The 22,058-nt window shown below is 47.8% G+C and overlaps 1 protein-coding gene and 1 long non-coding RNA gene across 4 annotated transcripts; one reads left to right on the plus strand and one right to left on the minus strand.

Moving 5' to 3' along the window:
• Positions 1–298: 298 nt before the first annotated feature.
• On the minus strand, positions 299–22,031 carry LOC131501510 (uncharacterized). Of its 2 annotated transcripts, none has more exons than XR_009256808.1 (4): positions 21,870–22,031; positions 8,944–9,100; positions 3,748–3,844; positions 299–3,446 (listed from the first exon to the last, which is right to left on the minus strand). It is a non-coding gene; the product is annotated as an uncharacterized LOC131501510 (long non-coding RNA). The 2 variants fall into 2 exon arrangements; XR_009256807.1 differs by having other exon boundaries at positions 21,638–22,026.
• MEFV (MEFV innate immunity regulator, pyrin) lies at positions 3,923–17,825 on the plus strand. Of its 2 annotated transcripts, none has more exons than XM_058711778.1 (10): positions 3,923–4,321; positions 6,939–7,778; positions 9,399–9,778; positions 10,205–10,300; positions 13,431–13,661; positions 14,029–14,051; positions 15,947–16,062; positions 16,242–16,274; positions 16,625–16,657; positions 16,823–17,825. In XM_058711778.1, exons 1-10 carry the CDS (start codon positions 4,045–4,047, stop codon positions 17,374–17,376), a joined length of 2,583 nt encoding a protein of 860 aa, XP_058567761.1. In that variant the 5' UTR covers positions 3,923–4,044; the 3' UTR covers positions 17,377–17,825. The 2 variants fall into 2 exon arrangements, with proteins under 2 accessions (XP_058567761.1, XP_058567762.1); XM_058711779.1 differs by having other exon boundaries at positions 3,924–4,321; positions 6,939–7,733.
• Positions 22,032–22,058: the final 27 nt, after the last annotated feature.

Here is a 22,058-nt window from a genome sequence, read left to right on the forward strand (position 1 = left end):
CCGCGAGATCGTGACCTGGCTGAAGTCGGACACTTAACCGACTGCGCCACCCAGGCGCCCCAAACGTTTATTTATTTTTGAGACAGAGACAGAGCATGAACGGGGGAGGGTCAGAGAGAGGGAGACACAGAATCTGAAACAGGCTCCAGGCTCTGAGCCGTCAGCCCAGAGCCCAATGCAGGGCTCGAACTCGAGGACCGCGAGATCATGACCTGAGCCGAAGTCGGACCCTTAACCGACTGAGCCACCCAGGCGCCCCTTAAAAATGTTTTTAATGTTTATTTATTTTTGAGAGAGAGAGAGAAAGAAAGAGATGAAGTGCCAGTGGGGGAAGGGCAGAGAGAGAGGGAGGCACAGAATCGGAAACAGGTTCCAAGCTGTCAGGGCAGAGCCCGATATGGGGCTCTAACTCATCAACTGTGAGATCATAACCTGAGCCGAAGATGGGTGCTTAACCGACAGAGCCACCCAGGTGCCCCTCAATCAAACATTGTTTTTTTGTTTTGTTTTAATTTTTTTTTTTACATTTATTTATTTTTGAGAAACAGAGTGAGACAAAGTGTGAGTGGGGGAGGGGCAGAGAGAGGAGACACAGAATCTGAAGCAGGCTCCAGGCTCTGAGCAAGCGGTCAGCACAGAGCCTGACGCGGTTCTCGAACCCACAAACTGTGAGATCATGACCTGAGCCGAAGTCAGATGCTCAACTGACTGAGCCACCCAGGTGCCCCCCCTCAAACATTGTAAAGACATTCCGAGAAGGGCACCTGGGTGGCTCAGTCGGTTGAGTATCTGACTTTGGCTCAGGTCACGATCCCATGGTTCCTGAGTTTGAGCCCTCTGTGGGTGGGCTATAATCTTCTTTGCATGTTTTTTCATTAAAAAAAAAAAAATTACTGGAACCTCAAAAAATGGAAGCTTAGTGATCTTCTCTTGACCTAGAGGCCTCAGTGGGGTCAAAACACTACCTTATAAGTCCATGATCCAGAAATGCCCGTGTTGCAAAATTATCACTGCAATTGCAAAATATCCTGCTGTGGACTGGAAAGCCCAACTTCCTACCCAATCCTGTCGTTTGTACGTGAGCCTCAGCTCAAAGGAGTTTCCCGGCAAGGGAAGACAGGGCATGTTGTTGTACTATTTGGTTTCTGTCTCGGCAGGGGGAGGCTGCCTGCGAGGTAGCTGTGTTACTGCCTTCTGGAAGCTTGTACAGGTCCTGGTCCCAGAGACGCACAGTCAACACCCTTCTTGCCCAACCTGAGAATATCACACATCTAACATCTGCATCACACATATGCATTTGGATCCATCCATTTTTTTAGAGAATATGTTGGGTTTGGGGTTATTTTTCTCAGGAGGATCCAGAGAACCAAAAGCACTGGATACTCTGTAAAAATACGAAGTACGAGGACTGACTGGACAATAAGAAAAACTCAACTAAGCAGAGTTCTAAGCAGAACTCAATCTAAGAACGATCCCAGGCTGGTCACACACTGGCAGGTGACACACGGTGCTGTTTGTCCTGCCAGGCATCAGAATGTTGTAACTGACCTGTGGTCAGAATGACCATTTTGAGCCTCCTTGGTCAGCTGGAAAAAGTGACATTACTGGTTAGTGAGGAATAGTAAAATAATAAATTATTATCATGCACGGGGCGCCTGGGTGGCTCAGTCGGTTGAGCATCCGACTTCGGCTCCGGTCATGATCTCACAGCTCACGGGTTCGGGCCCTGTGTCGGGCTCTGTGCTGACAGAGCCTGGAGCGTGCTTCTGCTTCTGTGTCTCCCTCTCTCTCTGCCCCTAACCCACTCGCATTCTGTCTCCGTCTCTCTAAAAAATAAGCAATACATACATACATACATACATACATACATACATATCATGCAGATGGACAATATTGCAAAGTGGCTAAAAGAGGGAGTTTGAATCCTGGCTGAGTCACTGGGCAAGTCGCTAAACCACTAATCCTGGCTGTAAATGAGGATGATGAATCCTGCCCTAAGGGCTGCTGCAGAGATTCCAGGAGATCATGCGTAGAAAGCAAGCCGTGCCTGGTACAGAGCACGCGCGCGCCGTTGGAGGGGAGCTGTGTTACCAACCAAACATCTGTAAGCCGAAAATTTCATGACAAAGACAGAAAGTTTAAACCACGACTTGCAAATGACACCGACTAAGTGACAGAAAAGTCACCACTTTGCATATACCATTGTAGCAAATGATTTAGGAAAGGACTGCCGCCAAATGCCAAAATCATGGGGTGAAAGACATTTCCACACACTCGGGCTACTTATTAATTACAAAGAAAAAATACAGACATCCCAGGGAATGCCTGCATGTACCCTCAGTCTAGTAACAAGGAGACACCCAGACAGATCTAAACTGAGGGACATTCTGCTTGGAACGCACTTTTCAAAAACATTGTCTTGACAGAACTTTAAGAGGTGGGTAAGTGTGAGAGTGTTCTAGATACAAGCAGGCCACAGAGATGTGACAACTAAAAGTGATGCAGGATCTCTGACTCAGCCCCGGATCAGGAAGGGGGAAAAGCTGTCAAGGACATTATCACCACGGCAACTGAAGAAATCTGATTATGGATTCATTAAACTATGATAATGATGTTAATTTTGCAGAGTGTGATGACTGTATTCTGAGTATTTAAAATATCCTTGGGGCGCCTGGCTGGCTCAGTCAGGGGCGACTGGATCAGTCAGTTAAGCATCCGACTTCAGCTCAGGTCACGATCTTGCAGTTTGTGGGTTCGAGTCCCATGTCAGGCTCTGCGCTGACAGCTCAGAGCCTGGAGCCTGCTTCGGATTCTGTGTCTCCCCCCCTCTCTCTCTGCCCCTCCCCTGCTCATTCTCTCTCTCAAAAAATAAACAAACATTAAAATAAATAAAATAGTATCCTTATATCCTCGTTCTTAGTACTTAGGGTATCTGGTATTTGGAGTAATATCTGATAATGTTTGAGATTCATTACCGAATGGTTCAGAGGGGGAAAAAATGAAAAAGAAACTTCATGCATGTGTGTATGTAAGAGAGAGAATCACCAAGTACTGGAAGATGTGAACAGTTGGTGAATCCAGGTAACTCTTCTCAACTTTTCCGTAGGTTTGAAATTTTTCAAAACAAAAAGTTGGGGATAAAAATCAGGGTATGCAGAAAGACAGAAGCAGTTAACTGTGGCAGAAGTCAGCTCACCACACATACGACTTGCGTGAGCTCTGGAGTGACTTCTAGAACCCCACACTGGGCCATGAGCTCCAAAGGACACCTATGCCTTTTTCACCCTTCTTTCTCCAGCATCCTGGCATGGTGTCCAAAATATGTGTTTAGGGCACCTGGCTGGCTCAGTCCATAGAGCATGTGACTTTTGATCGCCGGGTTCTGAGTTCAAGCGCCGGTTCAAGCATTCTGAGTTCAACTGAGTTCAAGTTGGATGTAGAGCTTACTTTAAAAAGCCTCCTTCTTGGTGAGGGAAGGGCAAAGCTTGTGGGGCTGCATTTGTTGATTCCATCCCCCCCCCCCCACATTTGCTCTGGAGAGTCAATAAAATCCCAGGAGTCTGCAGGAGAACAAGTGGCCAAGGGGACTGACCCTTTTCCTCTTCAGCGTGGGACCAGGGCTTTGTTCCTATTCCCCACGCCCGCCCCCATATCCTGGGAGGAGAGAGGGAAGCATCTGAGTGCCTACTCAGGATGAAGGCTCTGGAATCCGATCCCAGACCCCCTTCCACGCACACACATATTTACCCGATGCTCTGCAGGCCGGTATGTGGAAGTGAGGGGTGGGACATCTGGAGGACCATGTGTCGGGAAAGGCGTTGTGCCCTCCCAGCCCTCTCCAAACCTGTCAGAAAGAGAACATGAGCCAGTGATGACACTGGGAACAAACAAACAATGACACTCACAGCTCCATTTTCACCAGAGTGCAGAGTGTTTCCTGTGCCTTTTCCGTTATTTCACAACCTGTCTCTTTTTACTCACCCTCTGGGCTCCAGGACAGAAGCTGTTTCAGACATCTGGCTCTGGCCTCTCCTGGTCAACACCATGATCAAGACCCCTAGTGACCATCTGCTGCACTCCCTGGAGGGGCTGGTGCCCAATGACTTTGAGAGGTTCAAGTTTAAGCTCCAGAACACCAGCCTGGAGAAGGATCAATCCCGGATCCCCCGGGGCCAGCTCCAGAAAGCCAGGCCAGTGAAGCTGGCCACCCTGCTGATCACCCACTATGGGGAAGAGTGTGCCGTGCGGCTGACCCTGCAGGTCCTGAGGGCCATCAACCAGAACTTCCTGGCAGAGGAGCTCCACAAGGCGACTGACCCAGGTAAGCAAGTCCCATGCCCTTGCATCCTGCAGCACGACTTCGGGCTGTTCATGGGGTGGGGCGGAGGTGCAAGAAAGAACTTGGTTCTGGACCAGTGTGTTGTGACCTGAGGATTAGGAGTCCCGGGTTTCCCAATGACCCCAGTGACACTGGCCGAGCAATTCCTTTCTGCCGCTCAGGTCTTTGGAGCTGGGTGAGTATAGCCAAAGCTCCCAAAGCCTTAAAAAAAAAAAACAGAAAGACTGAGATTCTGTGGGACAGAATCAGAAGAGGCAGGAGCTAGATGCCTGATCTTACAGGATCCTGTACTTCCTAAGTGCTTAACGCTTGTGGACCGACAAGTATCTTGGGGAGAGGACCCACCTAATTTCTTTTGAGCTCTCTGACCCATTTCACAACGGTATTCTAAAATTCTCAATCCTTTTTCTTCCTTTCCTCCATCTTTTCTCTTCCCTTGTTTTCCTCCCTTCTGCCTCTTGTTCTTCTGCTCCTGTTAGGTTGTAAGTTTCTGATTTCATTACACTGTGATCGACGAATGTGACCTATTTGATGTTTGCTTTTAAAGATTTTTTGTGTGTGAGATTTGGGGGGAGAGCTAATACGTGGTCGGCTTAAAAAATATTCTTTCTCGCTTCTCAGCCTTTTGGCTAAGATCAAGTGTAAAAAAATACTCTTTAGTGTTTGAGTATTTCTTCTACCTCCAGACTCCAAGGACACATTAGAAATGCTTTCCATGTGTGTTTTTTGAAGTAGAAATGTTTAAATAACATGGAACTTCCTGCTCTTTGAAAGAGTGATGGATTAAACCGTAATCGGAGTCTAGAGTCATTTGATGAGAATTTTTTTTTTTTTTTTTTTGGATGAGGAGAATTTGTAAGTTACTTTGTTATGTTTTAAAACCTGGTTATTAGCATCTTCAGGGCTTTCCCCTGAGTTCTGGAGCCAGTTCCAAGAACTTAACATTTTCCTAGGAAGCAACATGTTTTTACAACAGCCAAGTGTTTTAAATCACTCTGAGGTCATTTCAGTAAGAGCTTCTTCAAACGAAACATTAAGGTGCTAATTACAAAAAATCTTCATTTCTTTACTAGAGTAGCAGTTTTCAAGTTACATCCCAGGAAGATATTTCAGGGATTCTTTGGAATGTCAGCAAATACTTACTTCAAATTTTATTAACTTTTCTGGGCGCCTGGGTGGCTCAGTCGGTTAAGCGTCCGACTTCGGCTCAGGTCACGATCTCGCTACCGGTATGTGAGTTCGAGCCCCGCGTCGGGCTCTGTGCTGACTGCTCAGAGCCTGGAGCCTGTTTCAGATTCTGTGTCTCCCTCTCTCTCTGACCCTCCCCCGTTCATGCTCTGTCTCTCTCTGTCTCAAAAATAAATAAATGTTAAAAAAAAAATTAAAAAAAATTTTTTATTAACTTTTCTAACTCACAAAACCAACAAATTCATATTAACATGTGTCATTAGGGGTGCTTGGGTGGCTCAGTCAGTTAGTCTGACTCTTGGTTTCGGCTCAGGTCATGATGTCACGGTTCATGAGTTCGAGCCCCGCATCAGGCCCTGTGCTGGCAGCATGGAGCCTGCTTGGGATTCTCTCTCTCCCACTCTCTCTGCCTCTCCCCCGGCTCATGCTGTGTCTGTCTCTCTCAAAAAAATAAATAAAAACTTTAAAAATAAACAAATAAAATAAAATGTGTCATTAACTGAATTTTGAAATTCTGGAGGCCACCAGGGTGACAGTTTGTACTGCACTTGAACTCTTTTTTTATGTAGACCTTGGAATTAAGGCTTTCCTGTCACTTCTGTAGTGAAACTATATCCTCAAATTTCCAAGCAAATAGTTAAAAAAAAAAAAGTCACCATTTAGACTTACTCATCTGTGTGTTAGGATTTTCTTCACATCATGAAACCAAAGAATAAAACAGAAGTGAGTTTCTGAAGTTTTAACCGAGTCCTTCAAAACCTGTTTTCAAATTTTTGTGCCAAACACCTTAATACTTCTTTACTGAAGGATTTTATAAGTGAGCTTTGTACATGTATAATCATGCACACACTTATAGAAGTAAACTAGGGTTTTTATGTATTTTATGTATTAAGAATTCTGTGTAAGACTTTATATTGGATGTTCTCCTGTCAAAGACGTTTGAAAAGCACCATTTGGGAAATATATAACAACTAATTAGCATTTTCCTATTTGATGGTAATTGACTGCTGTTGCCTAGAACGCTCTGAACTTCTGTAATTTTTTTTTAGACAGAGCACGAATGGAGGAGGGGGAGAGAGGGAGAGAGAAAATCTTTTCAAAATTTATTTGTTTTTTAAAAAGATAGAACGCACGTGGGGGAGGGGCAGAGAGAGAGAGAGAGAGAGAGACAGGGAGACACATATTCGGAAGCAGGCTCCAGGCTCGGAGCTGTCAGCAGAGCCCGATGCGGGGCTCGAACCTGTGAACCACGAGGTCACGATCCGAGCCGAAGTCGGACGCTTACCCGACTGAGCCGCCCCGGTGCCCCAAAACCTCTGTAATTAAGAGGATTCCCCTTCTCTCCCTTCTCCCAACCCCTGGCCTCGAGCACCACACATTTTCATGCCTTTGCATCTTGCTGTCTTTGCAGAGTCTCTGATACAAGAAAGTGGCGCAGATGGTTCAGCAATGTCTTGTTCCTCCGGGGAGAATAAGCCCAAAGGCCTGAGGATACCAGATGTCCTGGAAGGTGACAGGCAGCGGCAAAGTGGTGACGGGGCCCCCAGTCTGCCATCCAGCCAGCCTGAGGCTGGAAGGGGGACCCAGAAGAAGCCTCAGGGAAAACGGAGAGATCAGAAGACCTCTGAAGGCCTGGATATGCTGGGCAAGCCAGGGGCTAGGAACGCGACTCTGTCCTGCAGGAAATGCCCATTCCCTGGCAAGCTGCAGGGGGAAAGGGGGATCGATCCCAGCGTCAGGCTACGCAGGAATGCCAGCTCTTTAGGAAGGCTCCAAGGACTGAACTATGGGTCGCTTCCTGGGTCCCTAGGAAGGACAAAATCCAAAATAAATGAAGCACATTTACCTTCTGGACAGAAGCGCCCCAGAAGTCTTGAAATTACCATTTTTTCAGGAGAGAGAGAAGTCCCCAATCCAGAAACTCTTCTGTCTCAGGAGAAAATGAGAAGTGACAATCCAGACTCAGCAGCCACCCTCAGTGAAGTGGCCACTCTGACTGTAGGGGCTACTGTGACTCCAGAGAAAGGCTTTAGGAATCCAGAACATTCCATGAGCCTGAAAGGGGGAGCATTCAGGAATACACTTCCCAATGTATCGTTGACTAGAGCAAAGACGACCTGGGAGCATCCAGAATCTACAGGACCTTCTAAGAAAAACGGAATTGCGGGTCCAGAACCCCCTGAGGCCTTGACAGAGGTGGTAGGCGGTGAGTTCCATGAGCCTTCAGATCCAGAAGTTCCTCCTTCTTCAGGTGAGAAAGGACCCCAAAACTCACAAGACCTGGCATCCTTAGAGATGGTGACCAGTGCAGGTGTTCCCGCACAAACCTCCTTTTATCCCCACTGTATTTATGTCACCAGATGCCTGGGTTTCCCCTGACATCCCCGACCCTTTGGGAATCTGAGGTAGGATGTGAATCCTGAGAAAATGCACGTATGCACATCTTCACAAAATGCTGCATCAAAGTTCAGCAAGTCAGTTCTTAGACACCCTGAAGTCCTTTAGAATTCCAAGGGATTCATGGACTCCAGAATCTTGAGCATCTGGGAAAGACTGGGTAAAAATACCCGCTGCTCACAATGACCCCATGGCAGTATGTCACGGGGCTGAGATTCTGCCATTCACCCCTCTCTCTGGGCAGCAAGGAGAGCTGCTGGCTAAAATCCTAAATCTCTTTCACTTAGGAGGCAGAAATTAGGATTGTGTTGGGTTGTGGGTGACAGAAATGCCAACGTAATGCAAACTGACACAAGCTAGAAGTTTGTTTCTCTTTCATATACGTGACTCACAGGTGGTTCATAACAAGGAACCAGGCTCCTCCTGCTTTTCTGTTCCACCAAGTTGGCTCTCAAGCTCGTGGTCTCATTCCGAGCAGCAGGGTGGAAGGACAAAGGAGAAGAGTATCACTTAGGCAAGATTTCCAGAAGTTTCTAGAAGCTGCTCGTGATGCCTCCATTTATATCCCTTTGGCCAGAAAGCGGTCAAATAGCCACACCTAACAGCAAGGGAGGCTGAGAAATGTAGGGGTTTGGAGGGGGGTTGGGGGTGGGAGGCAGCCATCAGTTGATGGGAAGCAATCAATTCTATCACTAGGGAAGGAGGGGAAAATGGTTACCAGGCAGGCTTCCCACAGTCTGGCTTACAGACGTGATAGGAATTCCTGGGACCTTGTGAGAGGGGGTGGGAGGGGACTGATGGATTGAGTGTGTTTCTGTTTCTTGTACCTCCTGTCATTTCTGCCTCGTGAAGTTGTGCTGTGGTCCTGGGGCACAGCTGGTCGCAGCTGTTTGTCATCATGGTGGGTTAAGCCCTTCAGCCTTATAAAGTCAAATCCCTTTCTTTACTTCTGCTTAAGACTTCCTGAACTGGATGGGAGGAGAGGTCTTTCATTGCACACACACTTCTCAACTCCTTACCATGTGCCATCGACTCTCCTAGGGGTCAGGCTGCGAGTAAATCCACGTCCTCAGGGAGATCCCGCTCACGTCTTGAGCAGCCTGGGTGGTTTTCAGCGGCAGAGCAAACACTGGTCAGAATGTCTCGCTGCCTTTATATCACCTGCCAGATCCGCGTCTGTGTGGGAAGAAGGCATAGAATTTATAACAAAAGACCCTTCTCTTTAGGATAAATACCCAAGGATTGCAAGTCTCAGGACTGCCCTGAGATCTAGCCCTTAGCCCTCAGTTCCAGTGGGCGGTTGACTGCCTTGCTGGAGCGAAGTCAGGGGAGGACAAGCTAGAAGCGGCCACAGTCTAACCAGGAACTCATGTGTCCCAGGCGTGGGCTCGCTCCCTCTGCTGTGCTTGGTAGCACCCCTGCATCACACCTTGGCTTTGTCACTCAGGAACTTTTTCCACTGCCGTGTCTCCAGGGAAGCCACGGGATGAGGCTGTGTATGTCCTTGGCCGTGCCCAGGAAGGAGACCCGGTTGGTGGCACGCATGTGCGCGATTCCTGCAGACGCTCCGTGGCTTCTAGGGATCCCAAGACCTCAGACAGCTGCTCAACTAGCTGGCTCCAGAGCCAGGCCCCACTCTTGGTAAAGAACTCAGGAGAGTGCAAGCAGCAGGAGGGCCTGCAGATGACCAGCTTGAGCCCCAAGGCCCTGCCACAGTGTGAGCGACATATGAGGCAGGCCCAGTTGCTCTTCTGCGAGGACCACAGGGAGCCTATCTGCCTCATCTGCAGGCTGAGTCAAGAGCACCGAGGCCACCGGGTGCGCCCCATCGAGGAGGCTGCCCTGGAATATAAGGTGGGGCTTCCTGTTGTGGCCGGGGGCGGGGGGCTTTCTCTGCTGGTCACTGGGACATGCCAGGGCAGCTTTATTTTCCCAACAACCCTGGGGGGTTGATGCATTAGCCAGCATTCTTGGGTTGTAAATGACAAAACACAACACAAACCAGACCAGCAAGGAGGGAATTTAGGGGTTCATGTAGCTGAGATCCGAGGGCACTGGCTTCAGGCATGGCTGAATGCAGGTGCTCACAGGTCTTTATGAATCTCTCACCACTTCTTGGCTCTGCTTCCCTTGTGAGATGGATTCATTCTTCCTCTTTCCTGGGCACCCTCCCTATGCTCTTGGCTGGAGCACCATCCGCCTTACCCCCTACAGCAGATTTTTCCCTCTAGAGTTGGCACCAACTCCAAGTTTAAACTTCACAAAGTGCCCCTTTTCCAGGAGCAAATTCAAAAGCAGCTGGAGTATCTGAAGGAGTTGAGAAAATCTGGGGAGGAGCAGAAATCTCAGGGGGATAAGAAGACCGCGGACTTCCTGGTAAGGCCAGGGGTGTTCTGTGGCCAGTCCTCGCCTGGATTCACCCCTACAGAAGGAGGGAGGGGACCAAGTGTGAGCAGGGGGGGTCCCCAAATTATGTTCTGGTTCATAGGGAAACAGAACTGATCATATATTTAGAACCACCTGCTTTTGGGGCTCCCGGGTAGCTCAGGCGGTTAAGCATCTGACTTTGGCTCAGGTCATAATCTCACGGTTCATGGGTTCGAGCCCTGCATCGGGCTCTGTGCTGACAGCTCAGAGCCTGGAGCCTGCTTCGGATTGTGTCTCCCTCTCTCTCTGCCCCTCCCCTGCTTGTGTGCACTCTCTCTCTCTCAAAAACAAATAAACATTAAAAAAAAAATAGAATCGCCTGTTCTTGACGGGGCAAGGAGGTGACAGGAATCCAAGGATGAGCTCGCCCCTGGAGAGGGAGACCCACCTCCAGCAGGGAAGGGAATCTCCGAGGACCCTGTGTTTCTCATACTCGCCGCAAAATGGTTCAGCAAATCTAACACCAGTGGCTGTTGCTGAGGGATGGGATTGAGGAAATGGGAGGTGAGACTTTTCCATTTTGTTTTATTTTTTTAAAATCTTATTTATTTATTTTCAGGGGGGAGGGGCAGAGAGGGGGGTAGAGAGAGAATCCCAAGCGGGCTCCAGCCTGTCAGCGGGGGGCCCCACTCAGGGCTCAATCTCACGAACTGGTGAATTCATGACCTGAGCCAAAATCAAGAGTCAGATGCCTAGCCAACTGAGCCACCCAGGTGCCCCAAGACTTTTCCATTTTAAATAGTCCTCTGTGTCGTTTTTATAATTGTTGTCCATTTTATTTTTTTTACGAACACCATATTGATTTTTAAAATTCAAATGGTTAAAGTCGACATTTTCTTTAAAACTGTCACTCTGTGGTGCCACGTATTTCAATAAATACACTTGTGGGCCTTCCTCTGTGGAACTTGGACACATAAGTTGCTTCCTTTTTCCCTGCAGGCGAATTCGCCTCCCCGAATGAGCCTTAATTTGCCTGACGCGTTTCTGTGGCCTGGACACCATCTCCTACCACCCCACAATGGGGAACAGGCAAAAATAACAAAGGGCAGGAATGGGGACAGGCATGGCATTGGCCCAGGTGTCTGACTTTTGGGAAACTCATGAAGTGTAATAAAAGAAAACCCTATAATCCTAAGTGGCTTGGAACGTGTGGGTGAAGGAGAGGTCAGGGATGCCCCTGTCATGAAGGTGAGGCAGAGCCTGGGTCGCAGGGAAACTCAGGTGGACAAGAAGGTCTGCCCTTCCCTTAAGACACTCACAATGACATGAGCCCCTGTAGAAAGGTGATGTTGTTTTCCCCTTCTGTTCTTCCTCCTTCTTTCAACAGTCAAAAAAAATTTTTTTGTTTAATCATATGGTAGGGGGAAGGGGAAGCTCTTTTTTATAGCACAATGCCAGCTAAAACAAATATAGAAGAATAACTGAATTAGAAATTTTCCAGGGGCACCTGGGTGGCTCAGTCAGTTGAGCGTCTGACTTCGGCTCAAGTCATGATCTCACAGTTCATGAGTTCGAGCTCCACATCAGGCTCGCTGCAATGAGCGTAGAGCCCACTTCAGATCCTCTGTCCCCCCAACCCCCGCCCCCGTCTCTCTCTCCCCTCCCCCACACCCTCTCTCTCAAAAATAAACAATAAAAAACATTTCCATTATACGAGCACCAGTATAAGAATTGACATCAGCAGGGATCATCGACAGATGCTAAAAGTTTCAGCAGGAGATTGTAAGAGAACAGGATACTGACTCCTCCAATTACTTGATAATTATAAAGAAAATAATGTATGTTTACAGTGGAGAGATGTGATAGACCCCTCCTCAACCAAGTGACCAATCTCAGTCTCACAATAACAGGGAGGGGCAAAGTGGACACTCTGCCTCCCCATGCGATGTGCTAGGGAAGCCAGAGCACTAAGTATATGGTATTCTTGTCCACGACATGTAGCCGAATTTAATCATGGGCAAAACTATCAAACAATTTTAGAACAGTAAACATGACAACTGGCCTGTCCTCTTTAAGAAAGAAAAAAGCCAGTGTTGCTACCATCAACAACCACCACCAAAGGTAAGGAGACATTTTTGGTTCAAAAGGACCAACGATGCTTTTGAGCCAAAAATGAAACGACTTTTTTTTTTTAAGTCCAGATCCTAGAGGATCCGAAGGGGTTTCTCTCTCCACGGAGGAAGGGGAAGGTGCCCTAGAGCCACTTCACCTCTCTGCAGGAACTCTCTAGTGATGAGGAGAAAGAGGGGTGGTAGAATATGGACCAAGGGCTGACCTCTGTGCAATGGTAGTGGAGGTCAAGTTCACTTCACATGAATGGACGACGGCCTCCATTCAGAGCCACACTGAAGACCTCCTACATGCCAACACTTTGACAGGGAGTGAGGTCTCCCTCCTGGACGATTTGGTAGTTATAACCTCGTCCATTTATGACCCCAGGTAGAGGCCATCCGCACACTGGCTTTCAAGGAAGAAAGACGGTGACACCGGGTATCTTAGTGTCCTGTGGCTGCCGTAACAAAGCGCCACGGACAGAATGGCTTAAACCACAGAAATATATTCTCTACAGTTCTAGAGGCCAGAAGTCCAGCATCAAGTTGCTGGCAGGATTGGTTCCTTCTGAAGGTTTTGAGGGAAAGACACATCCCGGGATTCTCCCCTCAGCGTGTTCACCTTCTGCCTACGTTTCTTCACATGGCGTTCTTCCCGTGTGTCTGTGTCCCAACTTCCCCACTCCAGGATGACCTCATCTTAACTAATTGCATCTGCAATGACGCTGTTTCCACATAAGATCATATTCTTTACGTAGTAGAGGTTGGGATTTCAACATAGGTACTTGAGGGGATACAAATCAACCCATGATACTAGGTTTCAGGGCATTTTGCGAGAGCCAGCCCCTGCCACTCTCAGTCTGTTCTGGAAGGTTCTGTCCATTTTGCCTCCTGCTCTGAAATGCAGGCCTCCAAGAAGCTGAGGAAGCCTGCCTCTTACCCATCGCCAGGAGGTGGGCTTCTGGGGATTCTCTGGGCACACACATCCAGCACACCGCACAGACCCCCTACACCTTTCTGTTCCCCAGAAACAAATCGAAACCCGGAAGCAGAGAATCCGGCACCAGTTGAAGCAGCTGTACCATTTTCTGGAAGAGCAAGAGAAGTTCTTCATGGCCTCCCTAGAGGAGCTGGGCCAGACCATTGGCCACGTCAGGGAGTCATACAGCACCCGAGCGTCCAGAGACATCGCCCTTCTCAATGAGCTGATTGGGGAGATGGAGGTCAAACAGAGCCAGCCGGAATGGGAGCTCATGCAGGTGAGTGTGGTTGGACCCGGCCTTCCCCTGCCCGCTGTGCCCAGCAGGACGACACGGGCTCCCGGCACTGCAAGAGTTCTACCCAAGTCAGTACAGGACGAGAGTCTTACGCCCAGATCCCTTTGACGAGCTCTCAAGAGCCCAGGGTGTCCCAGCATTCAAGGGATCCCCTGGCATCTCTGAGAAGAGAAAAGCAGGGCTTGGGTGTGGTTCTGCTGCAAGGCCCACTGGGCGATGAGAATTAGAACTGGGGAGAGGTGCCCACTTTTACGGATACCCTGGGGCTGAGAGATCAGGAGGAAGGGCCAGGAGTCAGCACAGCCCCTAGGAGACTGGTAATGGAGAGCTTCCCTCTTTTCTCTCCTAGGACATCGGAGTCACCCTGCACAGGTACCGAGAGGTTCCCTCCTGTTTCCTTGGGTGTGCTACAGGAAGCAGTAGGGGAGGCATTCCTAGGAGGGAGATGCTCCCAACCCCGGGTTTGTGACTCCTCCTGGGCTTCTCCCATCTCCTGCAGCTTGCAAAGGCCTTTTTGGATTTGTGTAGGGAAAATGGGAGTGTGATCAGGAGGAAGAGCACGGGCTGAAGACCGGAAAGAAGAAACACAGCCTGTGGTGCTAGCGGTGGTTCCTAAGAAACCTCCCTAAAGGCGAATTGCCTCACGAAAACTGTTCCTGCAGAAGTGCCTCCCTCCCTGAGCCCACGAGTGCTTACGGGGAGGGAAACGCCTGCTAAGGGCGGAGATGCTAAGCCCGGCCCAGAGGGGAGGGAAGAGAAAGGGAGAGAGGACGACAGGGGAGGGAAGAGAAAGGGAGAGAGGACGACAGGGGAGGGAAGAGAAAGGGAGAGAGGAGGCTGGATGTTACAGTCATCCTGGGAGCTTTACAAAAGCCTGACATCCAGGCCCTGGCACACAAATTCAACCCAAATCTCCAAGAGTCTGACCCTGGCATCATTTTTCTTGTCCTTTCCCCGTTTTTGTTTTTGTTTTTTTTGGTGGTGGTAAAACATATCTTACATGAAATTTACCACTTTAACCATTTTTTAGATGTACCGTTTAGTGGCATTAAGTACATTCGTATTATCGTGCAACCGACACCACCCTCGTCTCCAGAACTTTTTCATCCTCCCAAATGGAAACTTCATACTGTTAAACCTTAACTCCCCACTGCCCCCTCACCCAACCCCTGGCAACCACCAATCTACTTTCTGTCTTTGTGAATTCGACTACTTGAACCGCTTCAGAGAAGTAGAATCATTCCGTATTTGTGCTGTTGTGCCTGGCTTATCTCACTCAGCGTAATGTCTTCAAGGTCCATCCACATTATAGGATGTATCCGAATTTGGTTCATTTTTTTAGGCTGAGAAATACTCCATTGTATGTAGACACCAATATTGTTTATCCTTTCATCCATCAGTGGACACTTGGATTGCTCCCACCTTACAGCTTTTGTGAACGATGCTGCTACAAACACATCTGTTTGAGTCTCTGCTTTCAATTCTTTGGGGTATATACCCAAAAGTAGAATTGATGTGTCATATAGTAATTCTATGTTTGGTTTTTTGAGGAACCATTATACTATTTCCCACCGTGTCTGCACCATTTTACGTTCCTACCACCAATGCACAAGGGTCCCAATTTTTCCAGGTCCTTGCTAATACTTGTCATTTTGATTTTTTTCAAAATAATAATAGCCATTCTAATGAGTCATATCTCATTGTGGCTCTTTGTTCTTATTGTCATTTCTATTTCAACAGCAAAAGACCGAAGAAGTGTAATTAATTTGACCTAGCTAATTCTGGGCTGAACATTTCAATATCAGCACCATTTTCAGGCCACTATTAAAACTGATTGTGGTTTTGATATCAGTGTTTTTTAAAAACCCCTAGGTCATGCCAATCTGGGGCCAAAGTTGAGGACCAGTGTTTAAAACTCAAAGTCCAGAGAAGACTTTCTTTGCAAAACCCAGGCAGACTGGGTGTGCCCTGTGGAGGTTGCACCTTACTTCCAGCTCATGGGAACTACCCCTAGGCTCCTGCCTTCTCTGGCCAACAGTCTTTTTTTAATTTCAGAGAAAGAGAGAGTGCTCGTGGGGGAGGGGCAGAGAGAGAGAGAGAGAGAGAGAAATCTTAAGCAAATTCCAAGCTCATTGTAGAGCCTGACTTGGGGCTCAATCCCATGACCCTGGGACCATGATCCCAAGATCATGACCTGAGTCAAAATCAAAAGCCAGACGCTCAACCGACTGAGCCACCCAGGCGCCCCAACAATCTTTTGTCTCTAGGGCCAAGATGGTGACTGTCCCTAAGCCATGGGCCACTCCTCCAGAGGTGGAAAAAAAGATGCACTTGTTCTACCAGAAGTCAGAGTTTGTGGAGAAGAGCATGAAGTACTTCTCGGGTAGGTGGGCTAGGAAGAAAATGGGAGGTAACTGTTGACTTCCTCCCTGAGGTCCACATAGCCCAGAACCCCCTGGCATCTCTTCCCCATCTCCCACGGCCATTCTGACGCTACCTTCAGCCTCTTCCTGATCTGTCCCTAGCCACGGAACCTAGCTCAACCTCCCTTTCTTCTTTTAGAAATTCTGCATTCAGAAATGGACACCATCAACGGTGAGTATAGTGGTGGTATAATGTGCTTGCCAGGGGTTACTGTGATATTCCCTGTGCTGGACTTCTGGGCATTATTTAGAAGAGAGAGAAACACGCGTACCAAAGGCAGAAGAAAGCCCTCATAGGCTCTGTACTGGACTTGTTGGTTGGGTCGTCTCATCAGACCACAGAGTGTCCAAGGCAGACCCTGGGGTCTGGGAGGAATGGGGTTAATCCAAGCAGAGGAAGCAAGGTCCTGAGCTGGGATGGGGGTCCTTGTCTGTCCTGGTTGCAGTGACCAGAGTAGATTTAGCCTCTCTGAATTGGGATGCTCAGGGTTCCCCCCTCTCCCATCTTGTTTTTCTCTATAGTTCCAGAACTGATTTGCGCTCAGACACATGCCGGTAAGTGCCCAGACCAAGGCAAGTGGCCTTCACCTGCTGGGTCCCCGTGCTGACCTCCACTGAATTCTAGAAGAATGTCCCTTTGCATGTTTCCTGGAGGTGGGGAGGACCCTGTGGGGATGTTGCCCATGGACCCCCAGCTAGGTATTCTAATTCTCTCTGCAGTTAATGTGATTCTGGACACAGAAACTGCCCACCCCAATCTCATCTTCTCTAATGACCTGAAAAGCGTGAGACTTGGAAACAAGTGGGATCGTCTGCCTGACAGTCCAGAAAGATTCGATAGTTGCATCATTGCCCTAGGCCTTCCAAGCTTCCTCTCTGGCCGCCATTATTGGGAAGTGGAGGTAGGAAACAAGACAGGGTGGATCCTGGGTATCTGCAAGGCATCCATGAGCAGGAAGGGGAACATGACTCTGTCACCTGACAATGGCTATTGGGTGGTGATGATGACAAAGCGAAGCGAATTCCAGGTGTCCACCATTCCCCCAACGCGCCTGCAGATGACTGAACCCCCCAGACGTGTCGGCATCTTCCTTGATTACACCACCGGAGACATTTCCTTTTACAATGTAACAAACAAGTCCGTTATCTACACATTCACCAGCTTCTCTTGCTCTGGGCCCCTTCAGCCTATCTTCAGCCCTGGAACACATGATGGAGGGAAGAACACGGATCCTCTGATCATCTGTCCAGTGGGTGGCCAGGGGCCTCCCTGAATGCCCAACACTTTGCATCTCTCTTCTGGCTCCCAGCCTTGTATCTTGAATCCGTATACTCAACTGTCATTATTGAACACTTACTGGGTTTCAGCTGCTGTGGGTAATATATTGAGTAAGAGAATAGCGTCTGTGTCCAAAATGCCTATGGGATGGTAGCAGAAATAAGCTAGGTACACAAATATTGGTAAAACAAAGGTGAAGAGAGCACATGTACTGATGATACCTCAAAGGAGGAAGTACACGGCTGTTGCTTAATAAATCCTTGTATGAATTAGCACCCTAAGATGCCCCCGAGACAGAGACCTCACCCTCAGGTTCCCTCAGAACTCTATGGCAAAGATGTGTCCCTTCATTCCATCCCCTTCTTTCCTTGAGGACTTGGAAAGCTGAAAAATCAATCAAGCAGACTGGGCCTCATAAATAAACCGATTTGAAAATTTGGTCATCATCGCACTCGGTTTGCACTCAATTTGTTGTCACTTAGTCGATCACTGTGAGATCCCACTTTCCTACTGAACACCATGAGAAAGATGGAGCTGCTCGAGTGGGAAAACAGACACACATTTCAAGTGTCAGCTTTTTAAAAAAAATCTGTCCTGATCCATGGAGAACCTGTGGAATATTGGGTGTTCTAGTTCAGGTACGCCCTCTGTCATCCCCCATTTAAAGAGATGCAAAGAGAAAGGATGTAAGAGGGAGGGAGAAAAGAATCAAAAGAATATTAGACTCTAAACCTCTCCTACTCCAACTCATCTTTCCACTTTCATGCTAGAACCTAGACTGGACTCAAGTTCTCCACAGTTGTGGCCAGAACGTGAAACAAGGCCTTGGTTCCTTCCTGGAGTTTGGTTCTATGCACACAATTGATACTCCAACACAGTTCGTGTGTTCTATTTGCTTAGCTGTTCCCAATTTCCCCTCGATGAAACCTTTCCATGAATATCTTCCTGTATTTTCTCCACCACCTCCCCGTACATATATATTTTCTCCTGTTATTCATAAAATGGCTTCAGAATGTGAACTATTTGATGACACTTGTTACAGCTGGCCATACGACCCTTCAGAAAGATTAAATAATGTTTCATGCCCAAAGTAATGTTTGTCATTTAAACATTTTTTTTTTGCGGACTCAGTAGAGATGTCATGGGGTTTTACCTATGTTTTAATTTATTTATTTCATTTATTTCATCACCTGTTAGTGAGGCTGTGAATTTTCCATATGAACTCCTACTTTACACTTCATTCTACAGGAACAGCACAGTTCCTTTAACTACTTGCTATGTAGAATCTAGATATGGAACTCAGCTGTCTGTAGTTCCATAAATATTTTTATGGAACTACATAAATATTTTAGATACTAAACATTTGTATTTGTAAGATGAAAATTTCCGTTTGTTTTTTTTTTTTTCATTGAGATAGAATTCACATACCATAAAATCCACCCTTTCAAAGTGTATATGAAGGGGCACCTAGGCATGCAACTTCGGCTCAGGTCAAGATCTCACGGCTTGTGACTGTGCTGACAGCTCGGAGCCTGGAGCCTGCTTCGGATTCTGTGTCTCCCTCTCTCTGCCCCTCCCCTGCTTGCACTCTGTCTAGCCCTCTTAAAAATAAGCATCAAAGTATGTATCAAGCGGGTTTTAGTATATTCACAATATGTAGAAACATCAGCACTAAATCCAGAATATTTTCATCGCCCTCAAAACAAGCCCTACCTCCACTGGCAGTCACTTGCCATTCTGTCCTATCCCCAGCCCCTGGCAACCACTACCCACTTTTTGTCTCTGTGGATTTGCCCGTTCTGGACACTTCATGCCAGTAGAATCGTGCAATATGCGGGCTTCTATGACTGGGTTCTTTCGCTTGGCATGTTTTCTAGGTCCATCCATGTTAAATGATGTGTTAGTACTTCATTCCTCTTTTTATTGCTGAAAAATAATCCATTGTAGGGACATACTACATCTTGTTTAGCCACTCCTCAGTTAATAGAAATCTGGATTGTTTCTTTTCAGCCATTGTGAATAATGCTGCTATTCCCATACAAGTTTTTGTATGGAAATATGTTTTCATTTCTCTTGAGCTTATACCTAAGAATGGAATTGCTGGGCCACGGTAATTCTGCGACATCATTCTGAGAGACTGACAAACTATTTCCAAAGTGCCTAAGCTTCTTTTCAAATATTAATGGCCATTTAGTTTTCGTGACTTCATAGCCTTTGCCTTTTGTCTTTTACCAGTTGGCAGGAGTTCTTTGTATGTTGGCAATGTCTAATTCTTTATCTGGTCTTTCTTTTACAATTGCTTTCCAGTCTATTCATTATCTGACTTTATTAATACTGTTTTTTAGGGTTTTTTTTAATGTTTATTCATTTTTGAGAGACAGACAGAGACAGAGCATGAGCAGGGAAGGGGCAGAGAGAAGGAGACATGGAGTCTGAAACAGGATCCAGGCTCTGAGCTGTCAGCACAGAGCCTGATGAGGGGCTAGAAGTCACAAACTGCGAGATCCTGACCTGAGCCGAAGTCAGTGCTCAACCGACTGAGCCACCCAGGCGCCCCCAAAGTTTTTGTAAAATACAGTTACACAGGATTATATTTTACTTTAAGGCATTTCAGTTTCTTGTTTTGCGTCTACATTAATGTTCTTTTGTGTTCTTTTACTGGTTATTAAATTCCATTTTTTTTGTGTACAGTATAAGGAAACGAGCCTTACTTTTTTTCCAGAAGAAGAGACAATTTTTGCTCAGCATCATCTATTTTACACTAAGCTGAAATGCTACCCTTCATACAGGTTCACATACATTCAGGTCAATTTTGGTATTTACTATTCTTTTCTACTGTTCTATTTATTTACTCCTAGTTCAAATCATATTGATCTTATTTATTTTGAGAGAGAAAGAGAGAAAGAGAGAGAAAGAGAGAGACAGAGAGAGAGAGAGAGAGAGAGAGGAGGAACGTGAAGGAGGGGCAGAGAGGCAGGTAAAGAGAGAATCCCAAGCAAGCTCCACACTGTCAGCATGGAATCTGATGTGGGACTCAAACTCACTAACCATGGGATCATGAACTGCATACTTTTTTTTTTTTTTTTTTTTTTTTGAGGGGGCAGGTGACAGTGCAAGCACAAAGGAGGGGCAGAGAGGGAATCCCAAGCAGGCTCCGAGCTGTCAACAAGGAGCTAGATGCAGGGATGGAACCCACGAACCATAAGATCATGACCTGAGCTGAAATCAAGAGTCCCCCACTTAACTCACTGAGCCACTCAGGCCCCACCAGCACCCTTTTTTTTTAGTTTATTTATTAGAAAGCACACGCCTGAGCAAGGGAGGGGCAGAGAGAGAGAGGGAGAGAGAATCCCAAGCAGGCGCCATAATGTCAGCACACAGCCCAACACAGAGCTCTGCCTCACCAACTGTGAAATTATGACCTGAGCCCAAATAAAGAATTAACCGACTAAGCCACTCAGGTGCCCCCAAACCATACTGCTTTGCTTGAAGGAATTTTTGTTGCTGTTTGCTTTGTTTTGTTTCTGATGCCTGGAAAGGCAAGTATTCTTTATTTCTACAAAAACTTGTGGTAGAACACAGTTTTGACACTACTCTGTAACATATTAAAAAAAAATTTTTTTAACGTTTATTTATTTTTGAGACACAGAGCACGAGTAGTAGAGGAGCAGAGAAAGAGACAAGAGAATCTGAAGCAGGCTCCCGGCTCCGCACTGACAGGCTGACAGCAGTGAGCCTGATGTGGGGCTTGAACTCCCAAACGGCGAGATCGCGACCCGAAGTAGGACGCTTAATCGACTGAGCTACCCAGGCGCCCCTTCTGTAACATATTTTAAACCATGGCTAAGTGAGTCACCTACAGTCAAGGTTAAGAAAAAAAAAAAAAAATTTGTATTTTTACTTTTGTCACCCAGCCGGAGGCTGGTGTTGCTTAGAGGAATAAGGCAATCCCTGCCCCGAGGCTGTCACAACCCTGAGCAGTGCCTCACTGGGGAATAAACCGAGTACAGGAACAACGCAAGGAGAAAGGATGCTTAGGCCTCCGTGAGAGGCTGAGGACGGAAACGAAGGCGACTGGAGAAGGACCACTAGGATTTCTCTGAAAACAAGATGACCCGTTCAGAACGCACGGTAGAAGCTGGCAAGCAGGGAAAGGGAGGGTCGCTCGGCTCTGACCTACGGGCCGCCCCCGTCAGGAGGGACAGCTGGGACAGGACCCAGAACCCGGCAAAGACCTTGACCCTCCACCCACTCACCGCCTCTGCAGTCCTTTGACCCACACTGGACGCTCTGGCGGAAACAGCCGCCGCCTCGCGCAGATCTTCCGGTCCGCGAGGCAGCCCACATCCGGCCGAGCCGCAGGGGTGGGGTGTGGGTGGGATGGGAGTGGGACTGCCCCGTCGCCACCGCCGCGCCTGGCGGTCTCCCGTTGGCTATTTGGGGCCGAACTACATTTCCCAGCAGGCCATGGAGCTACGCCGCCGGTACCTGGAGAGGTGCCAGTCCGTCATGGAGGACTGGGGCCAGCTTTCTGCCTTTCGTCTCTCAAACAGAGCCCCAGACACAGCGGCTGCCGCCAGCCTAACCTCCCTCTGTCGCTGAGAGGTCTGTCGCCGGCCTCGAGCCTCGCCTTCACAAGCGCAGACTGCTCGCTCCGAGCGGGGAGACCAGGCTTCC

This window comes from Neofelis nebulosa, chromosome 18 (genome assembly GCF_028018385.1).
Source record: "Neofelis nebulosa isolate mNeoNeb1 chromosome 18, mNeoNeb1.pri, whole genome shotgun sequence".
Classification (NCBI taxonomy): Eukaryota; Metazoa; Chordata; class Mammalia; order Carnivora; family Felidae; genus Neofelis; species Neofelis nebulosa.